Source organism: Toxorhynchites rutilus, chromosome 3 (genome assembly GCF_029784135.1).
Source record: "Toxorhynchites rutilus septentrionalis strain SRP chromosome 3, ASM2978413v1, whole genome shotgun sequence".
In the NCBI taxonomy this organism is placed as follows: Eukaryota; Metazoa; Arthropoda; class Insecta; order Diptera; family Culicidae; genus Toxorhynchites; species Toxorhynchites rutilus.
In genome coordinates this window covers 159,942,157-159,966,636 of record NC_073746.1, presented here as the reverse complement: position 1 = coordinate 159,966,636, position 24,480 = coordinate 159,942,157, and the positions used below count along the sequence as shown (strand labels likewise).

The 24,480-nt window shown below is 36.9% G+C and overlaps 1 protein-coding gene across 9 annotated transcripts in view; it reads left to right on the top strand.

Moving 5' to 3' along the window:
- Nucleotides 1-24,480, top strand: part of LOC129777669 (tyrosine-protein phosphatase Lar) — a 403,848-nt gene that overhangs the window by 325,397 nt on the left and 53,971 nt on the right. For 7 of the 9 annotated variants that reach the window (XM_055784076.1, XM_055784077.1, XM_055784079.1 and 4 more), the window contains 3 exons: nt 4,133-4,283; nt 4,554-4,690; nt 11,239-11,535. In XM_055784076.1, the coding sequence (XP_055640051.1) occupies nt 4,133-4,283; nt 4,554-4,690; nt 11,239-11,535 (585 nt within the window). The remainder of the gene's footprint in view (nt 1-4,132; nt 4,284-4,553; nt 4,691-11,238; nt 11,536-24,480) is intronic. The other 2 variants (XM_055784083.1, XM_055784081.1) reach the window with 1 other exon arrangement.

Genomic DNA, 24,480 nt, shown 5'->3' with positions numbered 1-24,480 from the left:
CTATGGTGGTTAGATACCCCTCCCCCCTCTCTTAGGGGTGGCTGCCATACAAATAAAACACAAATTTCTGCATTACTCGAGAAATTAATCAAGTTTGCCGGGTTAGCTAGTATATATATAAAAATGGATTTCTGTCTGTCTGTCTGATTCTTATGGACTCGGAAACTACTGAACTGATCAACATGAAAAATGGTATGTAGGGGTTCGGGGGCCCGGGGAAGGTTTTCGTGATAGTTTGAGACCCCTCCCCCCTCTCTAAGGGGGGGGGGCTGCCATACAAATTAAACACAAATTTCTGCATTACTCGAGAATTATTCAAGCAAATGAAATCAAATTAGACATATTGCAATATTAGGGTGCAATAAATGTTTCTATGGTGGCTAGACTCTCGAAATCGCCCCCCCCCCCCCCCCCTCTAAGGGGGGCTGCCATACAAACGAAACACAAATTTCTGCATTACTCGAGATTTATTCAAGCAAATGGAACCAAATTAGACATATTGAGGTTCTAGGGTGCAATAAATGTTTCTATGGTAGTAAGACTCTCCACCCCCCTCTATAAGGGGGGGCTGCCATACAAATGAAACACAAATTTCTCCATAACTCGAGAACTAATCAAGCAAATGGAACCAAATTAAGCATATGGTGGTTTTATGGTGCAATAAATGTTGTAATGATGAATAGACTCTCCCCCCTCTCTCTAAGGGGGGCTGCCATACAAATGAAACACAAATTTCTGCATTACTGGAGAATTATTCCAGCAAATGGAACCAAATTATGCATATTGAGATTTTGGGGTACAATAAATGTTTTTATGGTAGGTAGACCCTCCACCCCCCTCTATAAGGGGGGGCTGCCATACAAATGAAACACAAATTTCTGCATAACTCGAGAACTAATCAAGCAAATGGAACCAAATTAAGCTTATGAAGGTTTTAGGGTGCAATCAATGTTGCAATGATGGTTAGACTCTCCACCCTCCTCTCTAAGGGGGGCTGCCATACAAATGAAACACAAATTTCTGAATTACTCGAGAATTAATCAAGCAAACGAAACCAAATTTGGCATGTGGAGGTTTTAGGACGCAATAAATATTTCTTTGGTGGTTAGACACTCCTCCCGCTCTCTAAGGGTGGACTGTCAGACAAATGAAACACAAATTTCTGCATAATCGAAAGCTAATCAAGCACAATTTGGGATTGGAGGGTTTTTGGGTATGATAAATGTTTCTTTGATGGTATGACACCCCTCCCTCATCTGGAATAGAGAGGGGGCCCCATAAAAATATTACACAAATTTCAACCAAAAATAATCCAGCTAAACATGACAATTGAAAATTTTGGAAAAACTCTGAAGGAAAAAGGGAAAATTCGGAAAATCAAATTCCCATATGTTCTACAATTACATAGTGACAAGTGCTGTTAGTCCATTTGATGTTTGCGCTAGCGAAATTGATCTTTGTTCGAAACTGGAAATGGATTTGAATGTGTTGAAACGCACTCCTATATCTTTTTCTATCTATACAAATAAAAAAGTATCGTCGAATGTGTTGATAAGAGCAGAACTCGAGGAAGAAACATGTTATTTGCAGGTGGTTGAAAAATCTTAAACGAGAATTGTGTCTGAAAATAATCTGATATTATAATGATGAGTTTTGTTAGAAATACTAGGAATTCTGTAGTAAAAGTAAATTCAATGGAGTCGAATAGAAGATCAATCAATGAACAGTTCTGCGATTGGACCCATGAACTTGCTCATAGTAAGAAAAAGTGAATGTTTGAAGGCATTGATAACAAAAAACAAATTTTGGACGTGACGAAGTTTGCCGGGTCAGCTAGTAAACATTTAAAATATTGTCATACCAAATGCAATATAACACCTAAACAGCTAAAACTTGTAAAAAATAATACCTCATTGATTTCCACCATCTGACCAAAAAAGTCACTGATAGGGGGTATCCACTCGGAGTCAGGCCCGGATTGCATGAGCATCTCCCGAAAAAAACATCCCCAGGTCTGCCAAAAGACTGAGGAGAAGTAACAGCAGCTTGCTATGAATCAATTATTTTAATTCTTTTTCCCAATTTTCAACATTTGCATTTTTATTAAATCGATGATTAATAAAATCGAGGATTTAAATTCATCATATTAAACATATCATCAGGTTTGGGGCTCTTTTTACGAATACACGAATGCAATACAATTGAAATTCTTAAAACAAATCGCACATATCTAGAAAAGGTGTAGAAACACATTTGAATACGAATACGAAGTAGTACTGTATCTCTAAGTCCTCCAAAAAATTTTATCAATAATTCAAATTTTTTTAGTACTCAATTTTTGTTGAAAATTTTCTTTGATTATATTTCTCGATACACCGTGCTAAGATGCACTTCCAGTATTTTTTTAACTTCTTATTTCGAAGCTATCGAGAATGGCGTGCAAAAAAATTGATGTTGAACCTTATAGGGGTTCAAAAAAATAGTCAAAATTTCTTATTTGATGCCCTATATAATATTTTCCATCGAGCGGGTGATTTGGTTTGAGGGCATGTTTTCTTCCTTACCCAGCCAGGCCCTTTAATAAAATTAACTGAATATTAAAATCTTTATATCTTAAACCAGCGCTTCTTTGATATTTAAATGTTTTTTTTTTCGGAATACTTTTTTAATTAAACAAAATTTGACGTTCAGTAGTGTCGTTTCAAAGTCACCAAAACCGAGATGTGAGTTGTGAAAAATTTATTAAATTGCAATACGATGCTCCAACTTCTTCAATCCATCTGAAAAATACGTTTTCTCGAGGTCTCTCTTGGCCGTGGCGACGGCGGAATTTCCATTTTTTCCATTTTTCTAAAATCCGCGGACACGCCCGCTTCCACACACGGTCAAAACAAAACTACGAGTCCGATTCGGCTGAAATTTTGACAACAGCCGTTTACGAGAATGTACTACACGATAAGTAATCTCTCTTGCGATACTGACACCATCGGGCGATGAGGCTAAGTACTTATGGGACCGCCCTCGTATTTGTTTTTGTAGTTTACTCGGTTAAATATAGAGAGCGCTCTATTTTTTATATTTTTCTTGAAAGCTGAGGTTTTTTTCACATAACCCATCCAAAAATCAGCGTTTCCAATAGCGCCATGAGTCGTATTTTGCGTGAGGATTTACAGCTTGGTTCGTACAGGCGATTTGTAAGCCATTTTACACCCTGATTGGAACAAACGCGACTGGAAATGAATCCGAGTTCCCTAGGACTGACACGGGGCTTAACGTGTGAATTTTTAGAAAAATAGATTTAATCACTGCTCAATGTTTGTTTATTCCATCGTTGTAATATCACATCAGAACCAAAGATGTAAAGCTCAGACTGTGTCATTTGCACTGTAAAATATGCATTCAAATAACAAAACAACTGAACAAAAATGCATTTAAGTTGTAAAAAAAAGTAATATCACAACATTTATTCTATTGAAAAAGGTGCAATCCACAAGCAACACCACGCAGCCACTTGAGAGGCTGACTGTTGATATTGTTGTGAAAGTTTACATTCAGCTCCAGCATTCATCACAAAACCCTCGTAATGTTAGCCAATGGTACTTCTCCGTTCAAAATGTTTTGTATTTTCAAAATGTGTGTGTGTTGCGAACATATTCACAACAACTTTGATAATAACTCTCTGCAGCAAACATTCCCCGAATAATTTCTTTCTGCTCTACGGTATATTCACCACCTATAAAAGATTGACTTTTTCCCCCATTAAATCTCACAAAATGATTCAAAAGTTACATCTCTCGCCGGATTTGCAAACTCAAACCCAAACCCCAATCTCTCTCGAAAGGTACATCCCCAGGGTTTCATCAGGACCTGTCGAAAAGCACACCATCGATTGTGCGCCCAGCCTTTGTCCCGCCGTAGCGATGCTTCTCGCCTCCGCCTACAATTGGAAAATGTGAATATATGGTTGTTCAACTGCTTTACATATGCAAATTATGCACATTCAAATGTGCTCACTTTTCATTCACACGTCCATCACTCAACGCCCTCCCATACCTTTACCGGACCTGACGGCGTGCAATTTTCACACTCTTACCATTTTTCCCGCACTCTCTCTCTCTCTCTATTTTCACAGGCGTTCCCTCCCAACCGAGCAACTTCCGCGCTACCGATATTGGCGAAACAGCTGTCACTCTCCAGTGGTCCCGGCCAACCCACTCGGGCGAGAACATCGTGCACTACGAGCTCTACTGGAATGACACCTATGCAAACGAGCAGCATCATCAGTATGTATTAATGTTGTTTTATGGTGCATTTACTTCCGGAATGTGCTAACACAGGGCTAAGGCTCGGAGGGTTCCCAGATGTAATCATAATGTTTGTGTTTATAGTACCGGATATGGCTTTAGTCCATAACAGCTTCGACGACATTTGGAAGTCGACAACTTTGCCTATCTAGGGTTTACTACCATTCTCGAGAGAATTTGATTTTTTTTGTTTAAACTTTGCATTTTCCCGCAAATGAAAGCTAACCGGATCGTCGTATTTTTTTTCAGGCGTATTCCCAACACGGAAACGTACACCCTGAACAGTCTCTATCCGGATACTTTGTACTACTTTTGGCTGGCGGCTCGCTCTCAAAGAGGCGAAGGTGCAACCACTCCACCGATTCCAGTTCGAACGAAACAATATGGTAAGTGTCCGATACACCTTTTTTGATATCCACTAGAGAGTACTTTTGATTTTTGTTCGGTGACCAAGAGTTAAGAAAATAGATTTCGTCGTTGCATTAAAGCAAACGCAAATGTAAGCCTAAACGTTTATAGGTGATAGAAAAGTTTTACCAATATACTCACAGCTATTTTTGATGAGTTAAACGGGCTGTGGAACAAGACAGTTTTGAGCAACTGAAGAAATGATGACAAATAAAAACCCTCAGTGAAAAATTTCCCTACCGCTACACATAATCAGGTCGTAAACATTGTCAACAATCGAATTTTTACTACCCCTTGCATATCTTATCCCGTACCATAAGCTTCATTCCATATTTTTCCGTTCTGTTATGTTTCGATCCCCGTAAATCAACTAAGAGTGCAGAACTTGTCCATGTTTTCTTGTTGAATTGGTGAGCGAGTGTATGTGTGTGTGTGCGTGTGGCGAAGCAAAGGTGCTTCAAATGCGCGTTTGTTTGTGAGTGCGTATGTGTGGGATTTTGCTTGCTTCATCTGATTTCGTTCCATACATTTCTTCCAGTTCTTGAACTATTACCAAATACCGTGACAGTTTGAATGTTTTATTATGATGGCACAATTGTTTTTCCTGATTTATCTTTTTTCGAACTGCATGCCAATATGATACCGTCAATGGTGTTGTCTTGTTTCGTTTTCGTCTTCTGTTTCAATATCAATTTTTGTTCGATAATGCTAGTCCAGAGCTTTGTTCTTTGGTTGGGATTTGTTCCTACCTTTTTCTGTTCATCGGTTTTTTCTTTCGGAAAGTTTCCTATTTCACCGTAATATATGCACCCGAAAACTGCACTGATTGTGTAAAGCACCTATTTCTCGTAATGAGTTCAATGCACCGTAGATACAACATTTTTGAGCCATTGAAACCATAGATATTAAACTCTGAGTGTAAACATTCCAAGAACGAGAGCATTTAAGTATAATAAGATGCTAGGGATATTTTTTGTGATTTTGAAACTCGTGTTGAGTTATCTTAAGTTGCCCCTTTCAGTTTTTATTGAATATTTTCGGATGTAATATTTTTGTGTGAAATACTAGTTATAAGTTCGAAAACAACGGATAAACACTATAAATGAAAACCAGAATATCTTGTTTGAAAAGAGAAACTATTTTTAATATAATGTAGCAGTGAACAGAATCATTTAGTAATATTGGTGCATTTTTGAACTCCTCCTGGAGTAACAAATGATTGTTTCAGTAATCGAGTAACGTTGAGAAACACATTTTCAACACAGCAAACGCAACGGAAGAAATTTTTACTTTCAGTTTTCAACTGGAAACACACAGCCCACATCGCAGTAAAATATTTTCTTTACATCCAGCTTAAAACGTGCGTGTACTTTGACGCCATTCGAACCCAGAAACAATGCTTGAATTCGCGAAAACTAAATGATCGATCGGACAAAATAAGCCTAAAAACACCCAAATTCTCACAAGCGCTCTTCCAGCAAAAAAAAAAATATAGAAATCAATAAATAAAAAGTTCCAAATTAACTCTCAGCCTTAACTTATGATGTTGAGTGGTCGTTGTCTAGAGCAGTGAGACTAAAAATTGATGAGCGAGAAATATCTTCTTCATCTTCGGTGGCACTAACGTTGCTAGATGAACTTCGCCGTCTCAACGTTGTATTACTTGCGTCTTTTTTTAAGTATTTAGTTCAGATTTTCTATGCCAAATAACACGACTTGAATGTACGAGGGCGGTCCGATAAGTACTTAGCCTCATCGCCCGATGGTGTCTGTATCGCAAGAGAGATTACTTATCGTATAGTACATTCTCGTAAACGACTACTGTCAAAATTTCAGCCGAATCGGACTCGTAGTTTTGTTTTGACCGTGTGTGAAAGCGGGCATATCCGCGGATTTTAGAAAAATGGAAAAAAAAATGGAAGTTCCGCCGTCGCCAAGGCCAAATTGGTCGAATTGCACTACAAACTGCTGCCCCATCCACCGTATTCTCCAGATTTGGCTCGTGCGACTTTTTTTTTGTTTCCAAACTTGAAAAAGTCACTCGCCGGGCTGAAATTTGAGTCGAATGAGGAGGTCATCGCCGCCACGGAGGCAAACCTCGAGAAAACGTATTTTTCAGATGGATTAAACAAGTTGGAGCATTGCATCGCTGGGTCAAGTGTATCGAACTAAAAGAAGACTCTGTTGAGAAATAAATCGCCACTTTTCCAAAATTTTCGTTTTTTTTCGAAGGCAATGTACTTATCGGACTGCCCTCGTATACAGAGTGGCAAGCTCTGGAATACGCGTGACCACAGTGAAAGTCGGAGGGAATTTCTTTGAGGAAAAATCACCCCGGCCAAGAACGGGTATCGAACCCGAACCCCCGGTATGATAGGTGTGACGCTAACCACTCTGCCACAGAAGCACAACAAATATAGAGGCTCTAAATGTTTGCTGGTTGTTAGCTGGATGACTGTCAAGTCGTAATTGTTCTTAGAAATTGAGCAAAAAGGCAAAACAACTTATACATCTCGTTGATGCAACGTGACATGCAACGTGACATCGACTCTCAAATCAGCAGAGAGAAATAGCTAACATGTTTAACAGCAAAGTCCCTTGTTCTGTGCAACAAACGTGTATTCCACTGCAATCGATATGTAGCAATATTTCCAAATTAACTCTCGGATTCAACTATGAGTTGGCTGATCAGTTGAACATATGGAATTGGATGCCCACAGAGCAAATCAATTTATTCTTCTTGTTCGACGCATCGTGATATCGAAAAAAAACCTTACCATGTAAGCTAACGCCTGAATCGCACTGTCGAGTTTATTCGTTGTTTGTTTGGATTTTTGAACCAAAAGATATTTCCTATTAATTTAAATATTTGGAAAAAAAATCCATCTAATAATTGAAGAGATATTAATGTAAAAAATCTACACACTTTTTCCACCCGAAACATTAAGATGGGCCTATTTATAGATAGGATAGACGAAGTCCTACGTCAACATATTAGTTAACAAAATGGCGTGGATTAGGATCTTCTGGGTGAATGTTTAGCTCTCTTCATTTGTATCAACTTCACAGAGCAAGTTGACAGATACAACAGCAACTGCTCGTTTGCATGGAGACCTTTAAGAAGATTATAAAATAGGAAGTTTTTTTTTCTATTATAGTGATTTTCAACACATTTCGGCTGGTTCGTCACTTTTACTTCCATTTTTGGAAGCATGTCGAGAGTGAGGATTGAACTCGTGATCCCTGCGTGAGAGGTATGGATGTTACCTCTACGCCAGATCGCCTCCACAAAACAGGAAGTCTTACCATGGCAACGTTTTCTGCTTACTATGCTGCGCATAGAACCCCCCGTTTTTCTCTTCACATCTCGAGTTTTTCTAAAAACTGTCGACGTGATACATGAACACGAGAACACAAAATGCTACGATATGCACGTGCCGTGAATAAAACGGTCAATCATTATAAAAGTGCATCTTAATGACCATCATGTGTTTTACATTTACGAAACATTTTGGGCTCATGAAAACATTGATTACGAATAGAAGAACAGAGAACATTCGACATTCCCGATTCTCTCTCACAACGTACCGAATAAATTAAACACTGTCAACTGTCATTCTGGAAGATAGTTTTTGGTGACTGATAGAAATTCAATGAGTCTTACCAGCCAGCCAACTGTATTGATCTTCTACTTCTATGCTTTAGTCTGAGTTTCTTATCATTCACTAGTGACGTGACATCAGTCGATTGCACCACCAGAAGATCCAGTGGATGAGCCAAGTAAACAAGAACCAGTACGAGCAACTAAAAATTGAATTTGTTCCTCGCATAAAGTATACAACGATCAAAACTTGATCAACCCAAATTTGACATATGCATCTTTTGAGTGTGTTTTTAAAATCCATGAACACCCCTCATTTTGTAGGTGTGTGCGTATGAAATGATTTCTCTATTTTGGTTTTGACGTTTGCTCTTAAGTTTTCAAAATGGCGCCCAAGTAAGACTAGCAACGCTTGAAAAATATTGTGCAGCGGCCTCGTCAAATTTTTTCGTCGCTGAACGCCGGATTGTTTTAAACCATCTTTCGCCTTCCACCGCTTCCACCGTTGCCAAATTTAGTTTGACCGAATTTTAGTCGTTCCACCCTTTCAACCCAGCAGTTACTTAAATTCAAGTATTCAAGTATTCAACGTGTTGAGCTTGCGTGTTTCGGGGAAATTCTCCAGTTCATTCGAATCACGAATGAAATTCATACACGGTGATCCAAACTTTGGGTTCAATGGTGACCGCCACCAGTAACACCAACTTCCAATCTGGAAATCGCACCTACTTTTCACATCGAAAAACGCTGCATATTTTTGTTGATGCTTAGTTAAGATTTCCATACCAAATTACACATCTTGATTGTGTCTTGAGTGAAACACACCTTTACCACTGAATTGGGTATTGTTTTCGCAAAAAAATCCCCCTACCTAAACAAGAATGAAACACGGCCACGGCCATAAATCAACTGTTTTTCCCCGTAACAATCGGGAGCAAAAAATCGATTCACCGATGAATTCAGAGTACTTCAATATCTCATAAGGCTGAACAGCATTTTCGAAAAACTTCCAAAGCACATCCGTATCTTCGTAAACGCGGACAATCACCCGAAGAATTCCCCTAATGGGCGCCTCCGTCAAGCTTGTCAGAAAAAAGTCCATCCACACATGTAGATGGAATCATCAACATCTCCAATTCGATGACAAGAATGTCCCAAAGTGAAACGCATTTAGGATCCTTGGAGTCAATATCAGATTCTGTTAAAGGAAATCGCCCCTGCACACCTTCGCGTTATCCGAACCACCTTTACACCGGTATTACCTCACTAGTTCAATTTATTCATGACTCATCATGTACCACCATGTGAAACACTGAAAGTCTCCGAGACCAACATGTGCTCTCTAGGTTGCGAATATGTCACATAACTTCCGCATGTAACATGGGCAACAAACGGCATCTTTGGAATTATATAGAACGCCCTTGGAGACGATGCCACGACAATCGCCAAAGTGATCACTTTTATGGAGGGTTTATAATTGTAGACGTGGATTTATGAGTACGACAACCAATCAAGCGAGCCCAAGCCGAAAAAAAACGTCGTTTATCGAAAATAGGAGAGAATCTCACGGGTTTCATGTACAATAACAGTGTCACGTTTTTTCCCAGAAGATTGGACAGTTACGGGATTGTTATTTAAGTATAGTAACAATATATTTACATCAAGCAAACAAGAGGCTTGATAGGAATTATAGGTGAATAACTCGTAGATTCTTCATTAATGATTAGAGACGAATGAACTGAAAAACAAAAAGTCAAAATGTCATAATTGATAAGAACCCTCGCGTAACACTAATATTATCCGCAAAGTTTCGACTAAGAATAAAACGAATATAGTCGCATGGAAAATAACGAACCATTTTTCTGCAACTCATCAGAAAACATATTTGTCAATCAAATGGAGGCCTTGAATAGATCAATGACGGTTCTGGCGGCCGTGAAAATGTCAATTTTTCCTGGTGGTTACTAAAAATATAACTCACTACTGGCTTGAAAACGGGATCATGGGGAGCTTTTTCTTTTCCTAAATTGTATTATCTTGATCAAGTCATTTAAAAAATAAATTGTCAGTTTCATTGTCGTCAATCACAATCTTCAACAATCTTTTGCAATACAATCCTCATTTATTCAATTCATAGAAATTCATTCATAGAAATCCTCATTTATTCAATAGTTAGTTTGTGGGAATAACTCCTATGACGAATTTCATGCCAACTCGACTGGCCGTTGGCAGCACCATCTCAGATAGTAGTGAAACGTTGTGGGTGTAAAGACATGGGTCATTTAAGCAACTTTGCATACTTGAAATATTCGAAAAATAATTAGACAACTTTTTGGAAAAAGCCAAATTTTTTTTCTTAAATTTTTACAAAAATTCATAACTTGAAAACTATGAAACCTACAAAATTCATATCAAAGGATGAAATGTAGGAAAATATTTATTTACGAAAAAATACAAAATCACAAAAAAATTATAACATATGTTTTCCAAAAAACCGTTGCACCGTTGGCTCTGCGTTTATTGCCTTCTGCTGTTTATTCAGTGTATTTTCCACGAAACTGCGATTCCACCTTGGAACACATGACGGTGAACTAAATCGAAAGAAGTGTGAAATATACCCCCGAGTAATTGCAGTCAATTACTAATTACAATATTCTGGTATTCATTTAGTGTATGTGTTTATCCCGTTCGTATTTTACTCTGACTTCAGTGAATACATTTTATTTCCGCTTTTTATAGATCCATTTATACCCTTTAGTTGATGATTTAACTTAGTTGTGTTTTGTTTTTCTTTTCATTCTTTTCTCATTTTCATTTCATTGCGGTGTTCCGTTTTTGCTTCTGTTTGAATACGAAAAAAAAAATGACCAACGTAACCAAAACCAATCTACCGGAAATAATTCGCCCCAAATTGAAAAATCGTAGTACCTGGTGCACCACCACGTAATATAACAGTTGAAGCCACCAGTCCGACGACGATCAACGTGTCCTGGCTGCCCCCGCCAGTGGAACGCTCGAACGGGGCGATTGTGTACTATAAAGTGTTTTTCGTGGAGGACGGACGCTCCGATAGTGAGGCCACCGTGACCACCCTCAACTCCACCAGTATCATGCTGGATGAGCTGAAGCGCTGGACCGAGTACAAGATCTGGGTGCTCGCCGGGACATCGGTGGGCGACGGGCCCCGGTCCTATCCGGTTACTGTTCGAACCCACGAAGACGGTATGTATTGCACTGATTACCTTCTCCCTTTAGTTTCGACACACACGAACACACATAATACTCAACCAAACTGTGCCACCGAACACTACCCACCGGATCTGTCAGTGATACTAACCCCAACACCAGATGGAGCACACTAAACAGCTAATCAATCCAACTCAACACAACTCAACGTTTTTTTGCTTACCGCAGATTACTAACCATTTTTGTATTTTGAAGGTTTTTAATCGAGAACAGCACTTTTTTCGCTAACCATTCTAATAACCCAAAAAAAACTAACAATTCATGCCATAATCGCAGCGAGGAAAACTAACCCATTTTTGAATTTTGAATAGCTGCCCAAAACCGGATATTTTTGTATTCATTTGTACCTTTTGTATCATCAGTATTCTTTTCTCCAGACACAGGAAACTTTTAGTGTAAATTTTTGCATATTTAATTTTCGTACATAAAATTTCAATGAAAAAAAAGCTACCATCACGCGGGTGTGCCGATAGCAGCAATATGTCCATGCAGTGCAACAACATTTCCGCATACACACATATACAACTATTTAGTGCTCCGGTTTTCCGGTACCGACAGGAAACCACAGCGATGTTGTTGGTCGGAACAACAACACAGCGTTACAGCCCAGCGGAATCGCGTCATCGCTCGAGAGGTCCCGCGGTTGCCGCAGAAGACCACCGACAGCTCTGTGCTTTTTTCCTGTGCCTCGGTTTTGTCTCGCGAACACACAACTGCAGCGCATCCTCCAGGGGTAGTCACGGTTTACAAATTCGGCATTTGTTTCACGCGAAAGCAAAACAAGAGAGGCCATAATTAAGAGTGCATTTTTGTTCGGTCGAAGAGCAGTTTTTCGGAGTAACTTTCTCCCGGGGAAAACATTTTTTTCCACCACGGAGCGTCGGGCCGGGGGCCGCAAACCGTGACTACTCGCGGGAACCGACCATCGGGACAAATAATTTTTGATGTCCTATATGTTTACGGTTCTTTCACTTGTTATTCTTTTTTTGTGTATGTACTGAACAGTAAAAGTTGCTTCTCCATGCCCAGCCGCACGATTGCCCCGAGCGGGGGAGGAAACGGGTGAGGGGATGCATACAATGGTATTCGTAATGGTAGAAAAAGCGACGGAAAATATAAACGGTGTGTTTTTTTTCCGAAACACAAGAATTTTAAATAGCAAGAGAGCTTCAACAAAAGTCGATAATATGTTAACAAAACTACAAAAATGCTCAAGGATTGGATTCCAGACAAATAGTTCACTAAAGTATTTAAAATAATTGATCGAAATTACTTCAATATGTGAGAATTCTAACAATGCTTAGAAGAATTTTTCAATACTAATGCATCGATGGGTTCCACTTTGAATAAAAACTGATACACTCTGTCTAACTTCTATAAGACCACCTCGAATATACTTCGTTGTAACATGAATAGTTAGAATTTCAACAAGATATTGGGGTCTATTCCGAGAGTCGCTTCACGACGTGACAGTCAATTTGCGCACGTGTTTGTATTCTGAGAATCGGCGTAATTATAAAAAAATGCCAGGTGCAATCAACTCTTTTCATATCTCTTTATACTTCCGAGTCGCCCGACTCTTAGAATTGGGTGAGAACTGTCATGTAACTCCGAAGGGAAAAATGTCACTTATCCCGACTTGACTCTCAGAATAACCCCCATTGTCATACATTGCTGAATGCTTAGAATAAAATGTATAAGGCTGGGGAAAAAGTAATCCATTATTTTTGGGTGAAATTCAAAATCTTTTTTAAAACTCTTTGGATTGTCCAATTTGAGTCAAATATGCACCGTTTTGTTTGTTTTTTTTTTCCATTCTAAGGGTAGCTTCATGATGCCTCTCTCATGGAAATCTTGGTTCTTATTAGATAAAAACTCTAGCAATTGATTTTTACAATCTTCTCTTGGTCCCAATTTCCTAACAGGAAATTTCAGGAATTTTACAATGCGAGAAAAAGTGGTAATCGCTTGGTGCCAGGTCCGAACTATAAGGTGGATGCATTAAAACATCTCAATCAAGCTCCCGGAGTTGTGTGGCCTTGCGTTGTCCTGATGGAACACATCACCTCCTCTGTTGGCCAATTCTGGACGTTTCTGATCAATCACTAGCTTTAAACGGTCCATTTGTTGACTGTAAAGATCTAAATGCAGTGTATTGCACTAGTACATTTTTTTTTGTTTTTCAAAAAAATTATTAAAAATTAAAAAAAAAAAAGAAATTGAAAAAATTATTTGCACGTATTTTACTGTTACTTCATCGGTACCATTAACACCATTCCCAATTTCAGCGGCCTGGCTGGCATTTTCGCCTTAATAAAAAAATAATGTAAAATGTACCGAAATTTCTCTTCGTTGACTCCCATTGTTAGCACCCTGTAACTCACAACTTCATGGAACAAACAAAAAACAGTGAAAGATTTTTTTAAGTGTGAAATTCCACCTTTTCAAAGAGAGTGAAATTCCACCTATCAAATTGTATGATAGATACTACGCGAGATATTGATCACTAAAGCCAGCTACCGAAAAAATAATGGATTACTTTTTTCCCAATCTAATATTCAATTTCGTTCAAAAGAGTCGTTTGTTTATTTATTGGGCTTAAATATGACAATTTCAGCTGTACAGATTTTAGAAGATTATTTCTAAATTCCTGAGCATTATCAATGAAAAATACGAAATAATCGGCAGATTTACATATCAATAACTAGTAACCTGGTCATTTCGGGTTATAACCTGGAAAAATCGTGTTGGCATAGTATTTACCAAATTCTGCAGAACTCTATATTTTCCCATGTCTCCGAAATTGCTGCCTTGAGTTCATCAATCGTGGTGCACTGCTTTCCCCAAAGATTTTCAACAGGATTCAAGTCTGAAGCTCGAGCCGGCCAGTCCAATAAGTCAAGTTTTCCTTAACATTGTTTAGTTTCCTTGCTGGTATGAATAGCGGCATTGTCTAGCTGTTCCTCGTTCTTTAAATCAGGCAAGTATCCATTGAAACCATCAGGACCATCCAAATTGAACTTTTTCCATCAGGGAATATAACCTAGCGTTGAAGAACTTTTCGTTCTGGTGTATAGCGAAATGTATTCATTTCAAAACATTCTTTGTCATAACAAACCAAGCCTCGCTGTTGGTTCATGTGAGTTTTAACAAAACTCAGACATCTTCCGATGTGAGATGGTATAAGATTAGAGCGTTAACCTTTTCAGCCATCTTTATGTAAGGACTTTTTACAAAAACTTGACGAAGTGTCCCGGGAAACATTTAAATTCAAAGCTTGCTTATTTTGCATAAGCGATTTTGAGGTATTCGAAGCTCTTCTAACTATTTCCCGCATAACCCGATCGAATAGCTTCGATTTACTTGGAGCTCTCTTTTTTCTACCATTTACTTGAGGATTCGCCAAATAATTGGGCACTACTTGATGGGATCATCCAATCCGTCGAGCAATTTCTCTGATACCAATATTTTCTTGGTAAAAAGCATCGATTTGTTCTTTTTCTCTCTCCGTGAGCACTTTTTCCTTCGGCATTTTCCAGATTTATTGTTCAAAACAACTAAAACAACGGAAAATGTCACTGGTCTTATAGAAACTTGACACTAGAAAAACACAAGAACATTTGTTTACACTGAACTCTTGATACACACATATGAAAATCGTGCAGTGTATGGTAGTTACCAATACCAATACACTAGAATATAAATTGAAGCGTTAGTTGGTTTACAACGACACAAAGCAGCAAGATCATAGAATTTGGACAGAGCGTATATTGTAACATTCAAACTGTCGTTTGTCACGATGCCCTTCAGTAGTTCCATTGAGCTACTTTTATTTTCAGTGTAGATAATGTTGAAGGAACATGAAATGACGAATCAGAAAAACTCAAGTGGCTCCGATTCCATTGAAAAGTTGCACACGTATTTGCCTTAGAGAACTGAGCATTTCACACGGATGGAAACCAATTTTTGAGTCGAAAGTAATTTTTCAAAAGGGTGTATGCATTGTAGAAAAAAGGTTGCTCGTAAACTATTGGTTGTATAGAAAAAGTAAAAAAAGGCTTCATGAATAATATACACTGATTTTTTTTTCAATATAATATAAGAATTAACGCTATTCAACGCTAACATTAAATTATAGCTAGCCGAAATTTTGCTCCCATTTGCAGGATGGAAAAATTTCAACAAAAACATTTCTTTAAATTTCTCCATTTCCGAAAGTTGAATGAAGAAATTTCGAGAAAAAAAAGGATTTCCACATTTGCAATTGCCGGTTTTTTTTTATTGCAAATAAAATATTTTTTTGTACATAGAATGAACACATATAGATGATACATCATTTTAAAGCTAAAACTCTCACTTTTGGAATATTTTACGAACAAATTTTTACCATGGTGTGTGTGGATTTAGTGGACAAAAATATTGAGAAGAAATAATGAATCGATTCCTTCCTGTTTTTTCAAGCCAAGACAAGACAAGGACCAAGACAATGCCAACTAATTCAATAGTAAAGCCAATTAGCCTTATCAACTAGCTGTCATTTAATTCCTATAACGTCCCATAGGACCTTTCAATACAGAGATATTTTTGGTTTGAATGAAAAATTACCCCTTCGTCTTTGATTAATGGTTCAATAAATGTTGATCGCATCGCAAATCGAGTGGCAGTTTAGAAAACTCTAAAACTCCAACTTATCTGTATAATTATAATTTGTTACATTGACGAAAAAAAATATTCTAATTTTTTGAACTTATTTAAAAAAAAAAGTGCCATCATTATTCACTGAACAACTAATCATTACGGACGAAGTGGAAAAGTCCTACTGGAACGGTTTAAGAATCAAATGAACACTGATTGGTAAGGCTAATTAATTTGCAATTGAATGAGTAGGCAAAACATTGTTTAATCGACAAAATATTTGAAAAAAAAACAATTTTCTATTTCTTCTCGATATTTTTGTCCGCTACACACATCAATATAAAATTTTGTTCGTAAAATGTTCCAAAACTTGAGAGTTTTAGCTTTAAAATTATGTACATCTTATCTTTGTAAATTTATTCAATATCAAAAAAAAAGTATTTTACTTACAATGTAAACGATTACTTTTCGGACAAACCAATATTATAGCAGCCATTGCATATAAACCGATATAGCGGTTTTCAGATTTTCGTGACATGTGGTAGTTTTGTTTCTTTTCGCAAAACATTAGACCCGTGTTTTTTTTTATTTTTTCATTAGGGTACTAATTTCCATTTTAAAGTGGTCTGAAAAATCGATTTTTCCCCCTTTTTCCAGAAATGATTTTTTTTATAAATTCATAAGTTTTTAACTACTGAACCGATTCTGATGATCGACATATAAAATTTAAGCCAATCACCTTCAAATTTTCAATTTCTTTTTGACGTAGAACTACGTCTTTCATTAAGGGTGCCAAATCAGAAAACAGGTTACGTTTTTATGAAATAAAGTTAACGTTAATAACTATTTTAGCCGCGAACGGATCTTGGTGATTTACATACCAAACGAATCGGAAATTCCCTAAGATTTCTTTGATATGCTATACATTCCTATCCCATAGTCTGTATATGGTTTAAATTGAAGAAAGTTCGAAGCAATCTGATTTCCCCATACATTTGTTCTGTCATTTGTGTACTTTCCAGAACAGAGCTGTCTATAACGAGCAACTTATCGACGAGCAATGAAGGGGAAATCGTAAGATGTTAAGTCTCCGCGAACAAAGGAAAAGAAGAAAAACGAAAGGGAATATTTGCCTAGAGTATAAACAGTGGATCTCGCTGAGGCAAACTTTCATTCTTCGTGAGGAAAACGACTGAACAACATTGTTGCTGGGCGAGGGATCGAATGCTTTTCTCAAGGCAATGGGGGTGGAGTAATATGATGGATAAAGTAAAGTTTTCCAAGGGCCTTCATGAAGGTTAGAGACGAATGAACTGAATGAGTGAAGAAATGTAAAGTCTCAAGCAAGGAAGGAATGCAAAGTTTCAGTATTGTTCATCACATGTCTTCGTTTCGGATTGAGCTGTGGACGCGACCAAATTACTCACTCGCTCACTCACGTGCGTGCCATAACATGACGTAAAAATAGTGCCTCTTCGCTACTCTAAAACCCCATTTGTATCTGCTCCCATGTGCATTGGCCCTGTAACGATGCAACAATCGCCTAATTTTTTATGCTATGATTGACGATTGTTTGGTGTTGCAAATTATGCAGTCGTAATGATAAATATAAACAAGGAGGGGAGATAGAGGGAGGGAAATATTCACGCTAGGGTATTAGCAATCAATTTCTGCTGAGGCAAATATTCAGCCTTTTTCCAAGCAGTTAACATTGTTTGTTTTCTGTCATCAATGCATTGAACTGACGCTATGGTGAAGCAGGTGTTACGGTTGTGCACCAAATTATGATTTATTGTGGTATAAAAGAGATAGAAATTGATTTTTCAGACCATCGGTTAATTTTGAAAAATCATAACTCTAGAACAAAAAATAATGCCATGGAAACTATAAAGAACAAATGCAATAAATAATTACGGGAATAAACTCGAATGTTTTACGAAGTGTAGTATTTTGGCTTCAATTTGATATGTCGATCATCTAAATCGGTAAAGTAGTTCAAAGGTTATGAATTTTTGAAAAAAGTTATTTTTGAAAAATAGGGGAAAATTTTATTTTTCGGAACACCCTAAAATGGAAATGGACGCCCGAAGAAAAAAATTTAAAAATACGGGTCCAATATTTTGTGATAAGGAACAAAACTACGAAAATCTGAGAACCACTCTATCGGTTTCGCATGGAATGGCTGAAAGAGAAGTCTACTGAGTTGCCTCCTCGGGTAACCCATTGATAACCTCTGTCGTCGCGGTTTAATAAATAAGATGAAAATTTCACGCAAGAAATTTATTAAATATAGGGGAAAGTCGGGAAAGACGGACACCCCTGTACAATACAGAAATTACATTTTTATTTTAAATTTTAATGATGTACAAACTTGTAATACAGTGTATCAATAACTTTAACACTTACTATGTGCACATAGCTATCTTTCTGTGAAAATCGTAAATAAAAACAAAAAAGTTATCCACAAAGAGCAGCTTGATGCATACTTTCGTCTGCAGAAAATATGGTTTTCATTGTTATGGAGTAATTTTGTGGGGTATTTTTCGTTACGTGAATGTTTCGGAGAGGTTTTCTCATTTTTACTCCAGAAATATTGACGAAAATAAAATACTAATCAAGTCGGGTAAGACGGACACTCCACCGACAAAAGACAAACATGTTGTTTTGAAAACAATTTGATTATCTCCTCTTTCTTTTATTAGCAGATGTCCACTAACTACGTTTGCAATTGCAATCGCATATAATGGATGAATCAGCAGAGCGGTTTATCAAATGTAATCCGAATTGCTCATTCCGAATGACGGAAGCTATTTTAGACATGAAAAACTGAGGAAAATGATTAGCCCTTCTAGGTGATTTTGGTCTAGCCTTTTTGTTAGATCATTTTGAAGGCATATTTAAAGACCTCCAAAACTTATCGAATACATAAACTTCAATTTTCAGTAAGTGTCCGTCTTTCCCGACTCAATCTTTTTTTTGCAAATTGCTCAAAGGCAAATTTTATTATAAAAAGAGACCTAGACTATCAATTTCTGGTGAGATTGATATCTATTTTTTGTGAATTTCACGAAAAAAAATCAACTTTTACTTAAGGTGTCCGTCTTTACCACCCTTCCCCTATCACCGTTTCGATTTATCTTCGGTCCTTCGGTGGCCATCTCAGGTATCTCATTGATAACTTCGGTCGTCGCAGTATTGAACAATTTAATGGAAGTTTCGCGGGGGGAACCGTGAAATATATTACCGGTTCGATTTAAAATAAACGAGTTGTTTCGGTTGCCTTCTCTGGTTACACAATAAAAACCTCCCCCAATAATTATTTGTTACGGGGAAGTTATTTGTTTCATATATTTTTTCAAAAGTTTGCTTATTTGAAAATACGTTGCCATTTACCATACCAACGGAATACCAAGCTCAATGCCGTCAACGTGAATTTTGATTTAACCAAAACGACTACAATCTACAATCGAGTTTTCTTATTTTCTTTCAAAATTTAAATTTTTTCCGCCGTACAAATATTTATTAGGTGGTGTCGAACACAACTGTATAGAGACAACTCAAATCGGACGATCCGTTCTCGAGTTAAATGTAATCTACTCATGTGCCAGTTGATGCACGGATTAAAGTTGCAAATAATACATCAAAGATGAATCATAGCCCGACTCATCTCCTTTAACAATACAGCGTAATTACGATGTCAATTCAATCTCTCTCAGCAAAGAGCCAATTGTGTTCCCGTTTCAATCTAGAAAACATTGAACTAATTTTCATCACTTTGACTGGATGAATGAAGTTGAACCGCCCTCATCGTATGTGTAACCAAATCCCTTGTTACACAAATAGAGCGAAATTGTTTACTTCAAAAGCCAACATATTATAAACCGTCCCTGTATTCCGTTCCGTGCATGAGGATGTAGCGCCTCCGGATGTTTTTAATCTCAAATTAACATTCAGTACCAAATCAATCCTCTCCGCAATAGAGCACAGCCCTGGCAAAGCCCCAACTTGTGTCCAATTGAAACTTATGCGAGACTTAAGCTGTCATGCGATGCCCGGAGAACTCTTTATAAATTACGCAGGCAAAAATGTGACAGACACAGGGGTTGTCGTATCCGTACAGGATATTAATATCAGGTAACACAATGAATTAGGAATTTTTATTGTCAGTCCTTTTCGCCCAAAAAAAGAAAGTAATTAGTTTCGGGAGCGAGCAAGCTTGATTCATTATCTTCCTAGCTGATGTAACCCTCATTTGGATGATCCACAAAGGACAGAGGCAGAGATTACGCACTAGAGAGAGCGGGGAGCGGGTAGCAATTACTCAGAAGGAAAGGCGAAGAAGTTTAAAATAACATTTAGCTCAACCCATCGGAACTAGCTCTAGTCAGTCTGGTGGAAAATGAGGACTATTTGCGCTTCATAGTTAATTCCATTCTGAGCTATACTGACAAAAAAGCTTGACTCCGAATCCCATAGCGGAGCTCGCCCATCTCCTTTTTTGATGCGTAACTGATGTCAGAATGCGAAACGGGACAATAAAATTGTAGGATTGAAAATTAGATTAGGATAAAAAAGGGGCTGACATACTGAATTTAAAACTCTTAAGCGGTAAATGTCGTATTTTTATTTCAATCCGAGACGACAAATCACAATGAAATCATTTACCAAATATAGTAGCAATATACACTTAGGAGTACAACGTGTAGAACTCTTCTCCGAACAATAATTTTCGCTCATCGGAAGCAACCAAATCAAGAATAACATTTGCTGTCGTATTTTACACCGAATTTAGCTGGGAGCAAAATCATTCAATTTTGTTGTTTTTTTCGAATAACATTACTGCAGCTGTATATTTTTCTGCCCGCGAAAATAATAACAACCAGTATAGCGAAATAATTAAATGCGAATACCATTTGTATGTAACTGTTCACCTGAATCGTATCCATAATTGAATTTTAAATCACGAAGAAAAGAAGCAATCATGTTCGTGTGTACACACCTGTGTATGGCTGCGTGTGTCTGTGTGGGTATATGGAGAAGCAACGAATTATTTTATTATTGTATATTCAAATTAAATAACCATTTTATATTCATAACCAATTTTGCATATCGGCCCGGATGGGTTTTCTCTCCGAAAACCGGCAATTTTTGACTTTTGATGTAGTGTTCGTAGCGCAGAATCAATCGTTTTTACCATTCACTATTTTTTTCCAACTCCACTTTCTGTAATCGCATAAAAAGTACCTGTTAACTGATATCAATTGTCTTCTTTTTGCATCACGTCGCGCGTTTCAGTCGCATATTTTTCGCAAACGGTAATTTTTTGTTCCAAAAAAAATCTACAGTACTGTTGAAACGCAAACTATATTTTCCTTTTTCATCGCACTCGTGTTGAAATCAATGTGTTGACTTAACCAAGAGCACAAATTTTGCCAGAATATTATCTCACCGTTGCTAGGAGTTTCTCTTGCACCCCCCAGAACGAGTTGTGTACCTTACGCACCATTTTTTGTCGATGTCATTGCACAGTATTTTGCCGTAAAAGCGCACCGATGTTCGGATCAGAAGAAGTGTTTCCACTTTTTGCATATATAGAACCACTTTCTCGTTTTTCAGTTCTATTCACCTTGTTTATGGTTATTGGTTCTTAGTTTTCATTTTCACGGGCACCCACGTTTTTTGGCACACGAAACTTTTTGCATGCATTTTTGTAAGAGAAAAAAATAATAATGACCTCAAAAACCGAAGAGATAAACAATTTTTCTCGTCCAAAAGTTTTTGATTTTTGTGAATACGTGTTTTCTCGCACTTGAAAAAAACTATTGCACTCACTTAAGCAGCATCAGAAATACCGCACCAGAAATTAAGTGTTTTTGCACCTTTTCTGCACTCCTGTTTCACAAGTTATCTTAAATGATAAAACCGCACATTCGCTCACCTACACACCATGCACACCATTGTTTTACCGCATTGTTTCGTTTTAGACACTTTTCCGTTTCAATTAGTGTATCTTACCAAATGTATTTATCTGTTTCTGTTATTATTTACTCACAAAAAAAATCAGGAAAAATATAATAAAATATTCAAATAATATATCACAAATCGATTCAAAATTGTTACCCAAATTATTCCAACCTTAGCGAAAAGGGATGGGATTGTATTAAGACGTGAACAAAAAAAGGAATTATACAAATAAAGGGGGCTTACATAACCGTATTGTACAAGTACAGATCAATTTGAAAACTAGGTTCGCTAACATTTTCACCAAACCTCTCCATTCAGTGATTTGACTGTAATGATGCGTTTGCTTCTACTCAACGATTTGGAGCAGACGCATGGTTGTTCAGTTCTTTAAATGGGAGGAAAGTTTAATTGTGATATACTAACACACCAAGCAGTGTTATACAACAAAAATTATTTCTGTGTATTCGATGTTTTCTGCAAGATTACACATTTATGTTCCTCATTAGGAGCTTTATTCATAACGAAACATAAAAAATGTTTTGAACATTTTAAATTTGAAGACATCTGTCAACCGTTTTCAATAAGTTCTGATCTTGCTTTTCCTAATTCAACAAATATATCATGGATACATAAAAACTTAAAATAATGAGTTGATTAGATCGTTGTCCGAAATCTTTTTTAAACAAAAGTCTGTATTTTGAATTGAATCTTTTCTGAATTGATACATTTATTCAAAAATTTACATCGTCAATACTCGATTTTTGAAAATTGACGATTTCTAGCAGTTCCAAAGCAAGGGTGCGTTCATCCTATACTCCTCTTCGAGTACTGTTATCCAGTGTCAAGATAAAATCGCTTTGACACACAGTGAATTTTTCAACTGCTCGAAATCTGGAATGAGAAAATAAGAAAGAGAAAAGAGAGAGAGCGAAAGAGAGTGAATGTGTGTTTGTGTGAGTGTGTGTGAGAGAGAGAGAGAGAGAGAGAGAGAGAGAATGAGAGAGAGGAAGGGAGAGAATTTGAATATTTCTCGACATTTCGTCATTGTTTAAATCTACTTATCATGCGATAAGTATCGCGAGTATTATATGCAATAACTGTAAGATGTAAACGCACCCTATAGTTTACAACTATTTTTGTGAAAATCTTCAACATATTTCCCAAACCACAGGCAGTCATGAAAGCACACAGAGTAGAACACCGCTTAGGCCTTCTCTTAAAATAATAAATATAAATTATCACACTTAAATGTATTTTTCTGTTTAACACGTTGAGCCCGGCATTGTTCTTGCTGCGCTTTCCGTCCAGTCCGCATCAAGAGCATTTGCACAATAGCAGTATCGGTCCCCGCTCTCAAAAATATTTATAGTATTAAAAGGAGATATTCAGAAATTTGACTAGAAAGAAGTCACATATCGTTAAACGTCCGAAAACAAACCATTTTTTTATATTTTTTTATTTCTTATTTTCTTATTTTGTAACTGTCAGTCTGAGTGATTTGAGTTTTTTTAACAAAAAGCTCAACGTCAGTCCCTAGGGACCGACCCGGTGCTCAACGTGCAAAGGAAAATAAACACAAATATTCGATTCTTTGTCACCAATATTGAAGTAAACCTGACAAACGGATAAACAAACTTTTGTTTGCTTGAGGCTGCCGCGATTCCGAATTAGTGTTCCAGTTAAAATACATCATATCTATTGAAACAGCGCACGCGATATAATACATCTTTATAATTTTTGTTATGAAAAATCGCCTTACGTTGCGCTTATCGCAGGGATGGTTGTTCATTTATGACGTATATGCCCATATTCTGTAGTAAATGTTTTTATCGAATTGATGAACAAGAAAAGTAAATAGTAATGCTTTAACACTGTTCAGTGTTTCTATTTTGTGTACGATAAGTTTTCAATCTTTATTCCAATGAAAATTGCCAGATTTTGTGAAAATTATAAGATAGATTACTGGCTTTAAAACTTTTAAATCGGTGTACCTCTAAATCCAGAATTGTCTGAAATTCTTAATTTCTCAATTTTTGAATTTTAGAAATTTTTCAAATCTTACAAGAATAGAATTTCAAAAATTTAAAATTTTTAGTTATTTAGTTTTTTAAATTAGGGTTTTTAATTTCTTAATTTCTTAATTTTTACATTTCTTAATTTCTTAATTTCTAAATTTCTGAATTTCTGAATTTCTGAATTTCTGAGTTTTCGAATTTCTGAATTTATGAATTTATGATTTTTTAAATTTCTAAATTTCTAAATTTCTAAATTTATGAATTTATGAATTTTTGAATTTCTGAATTTTTGAATTCCTTTATTTCT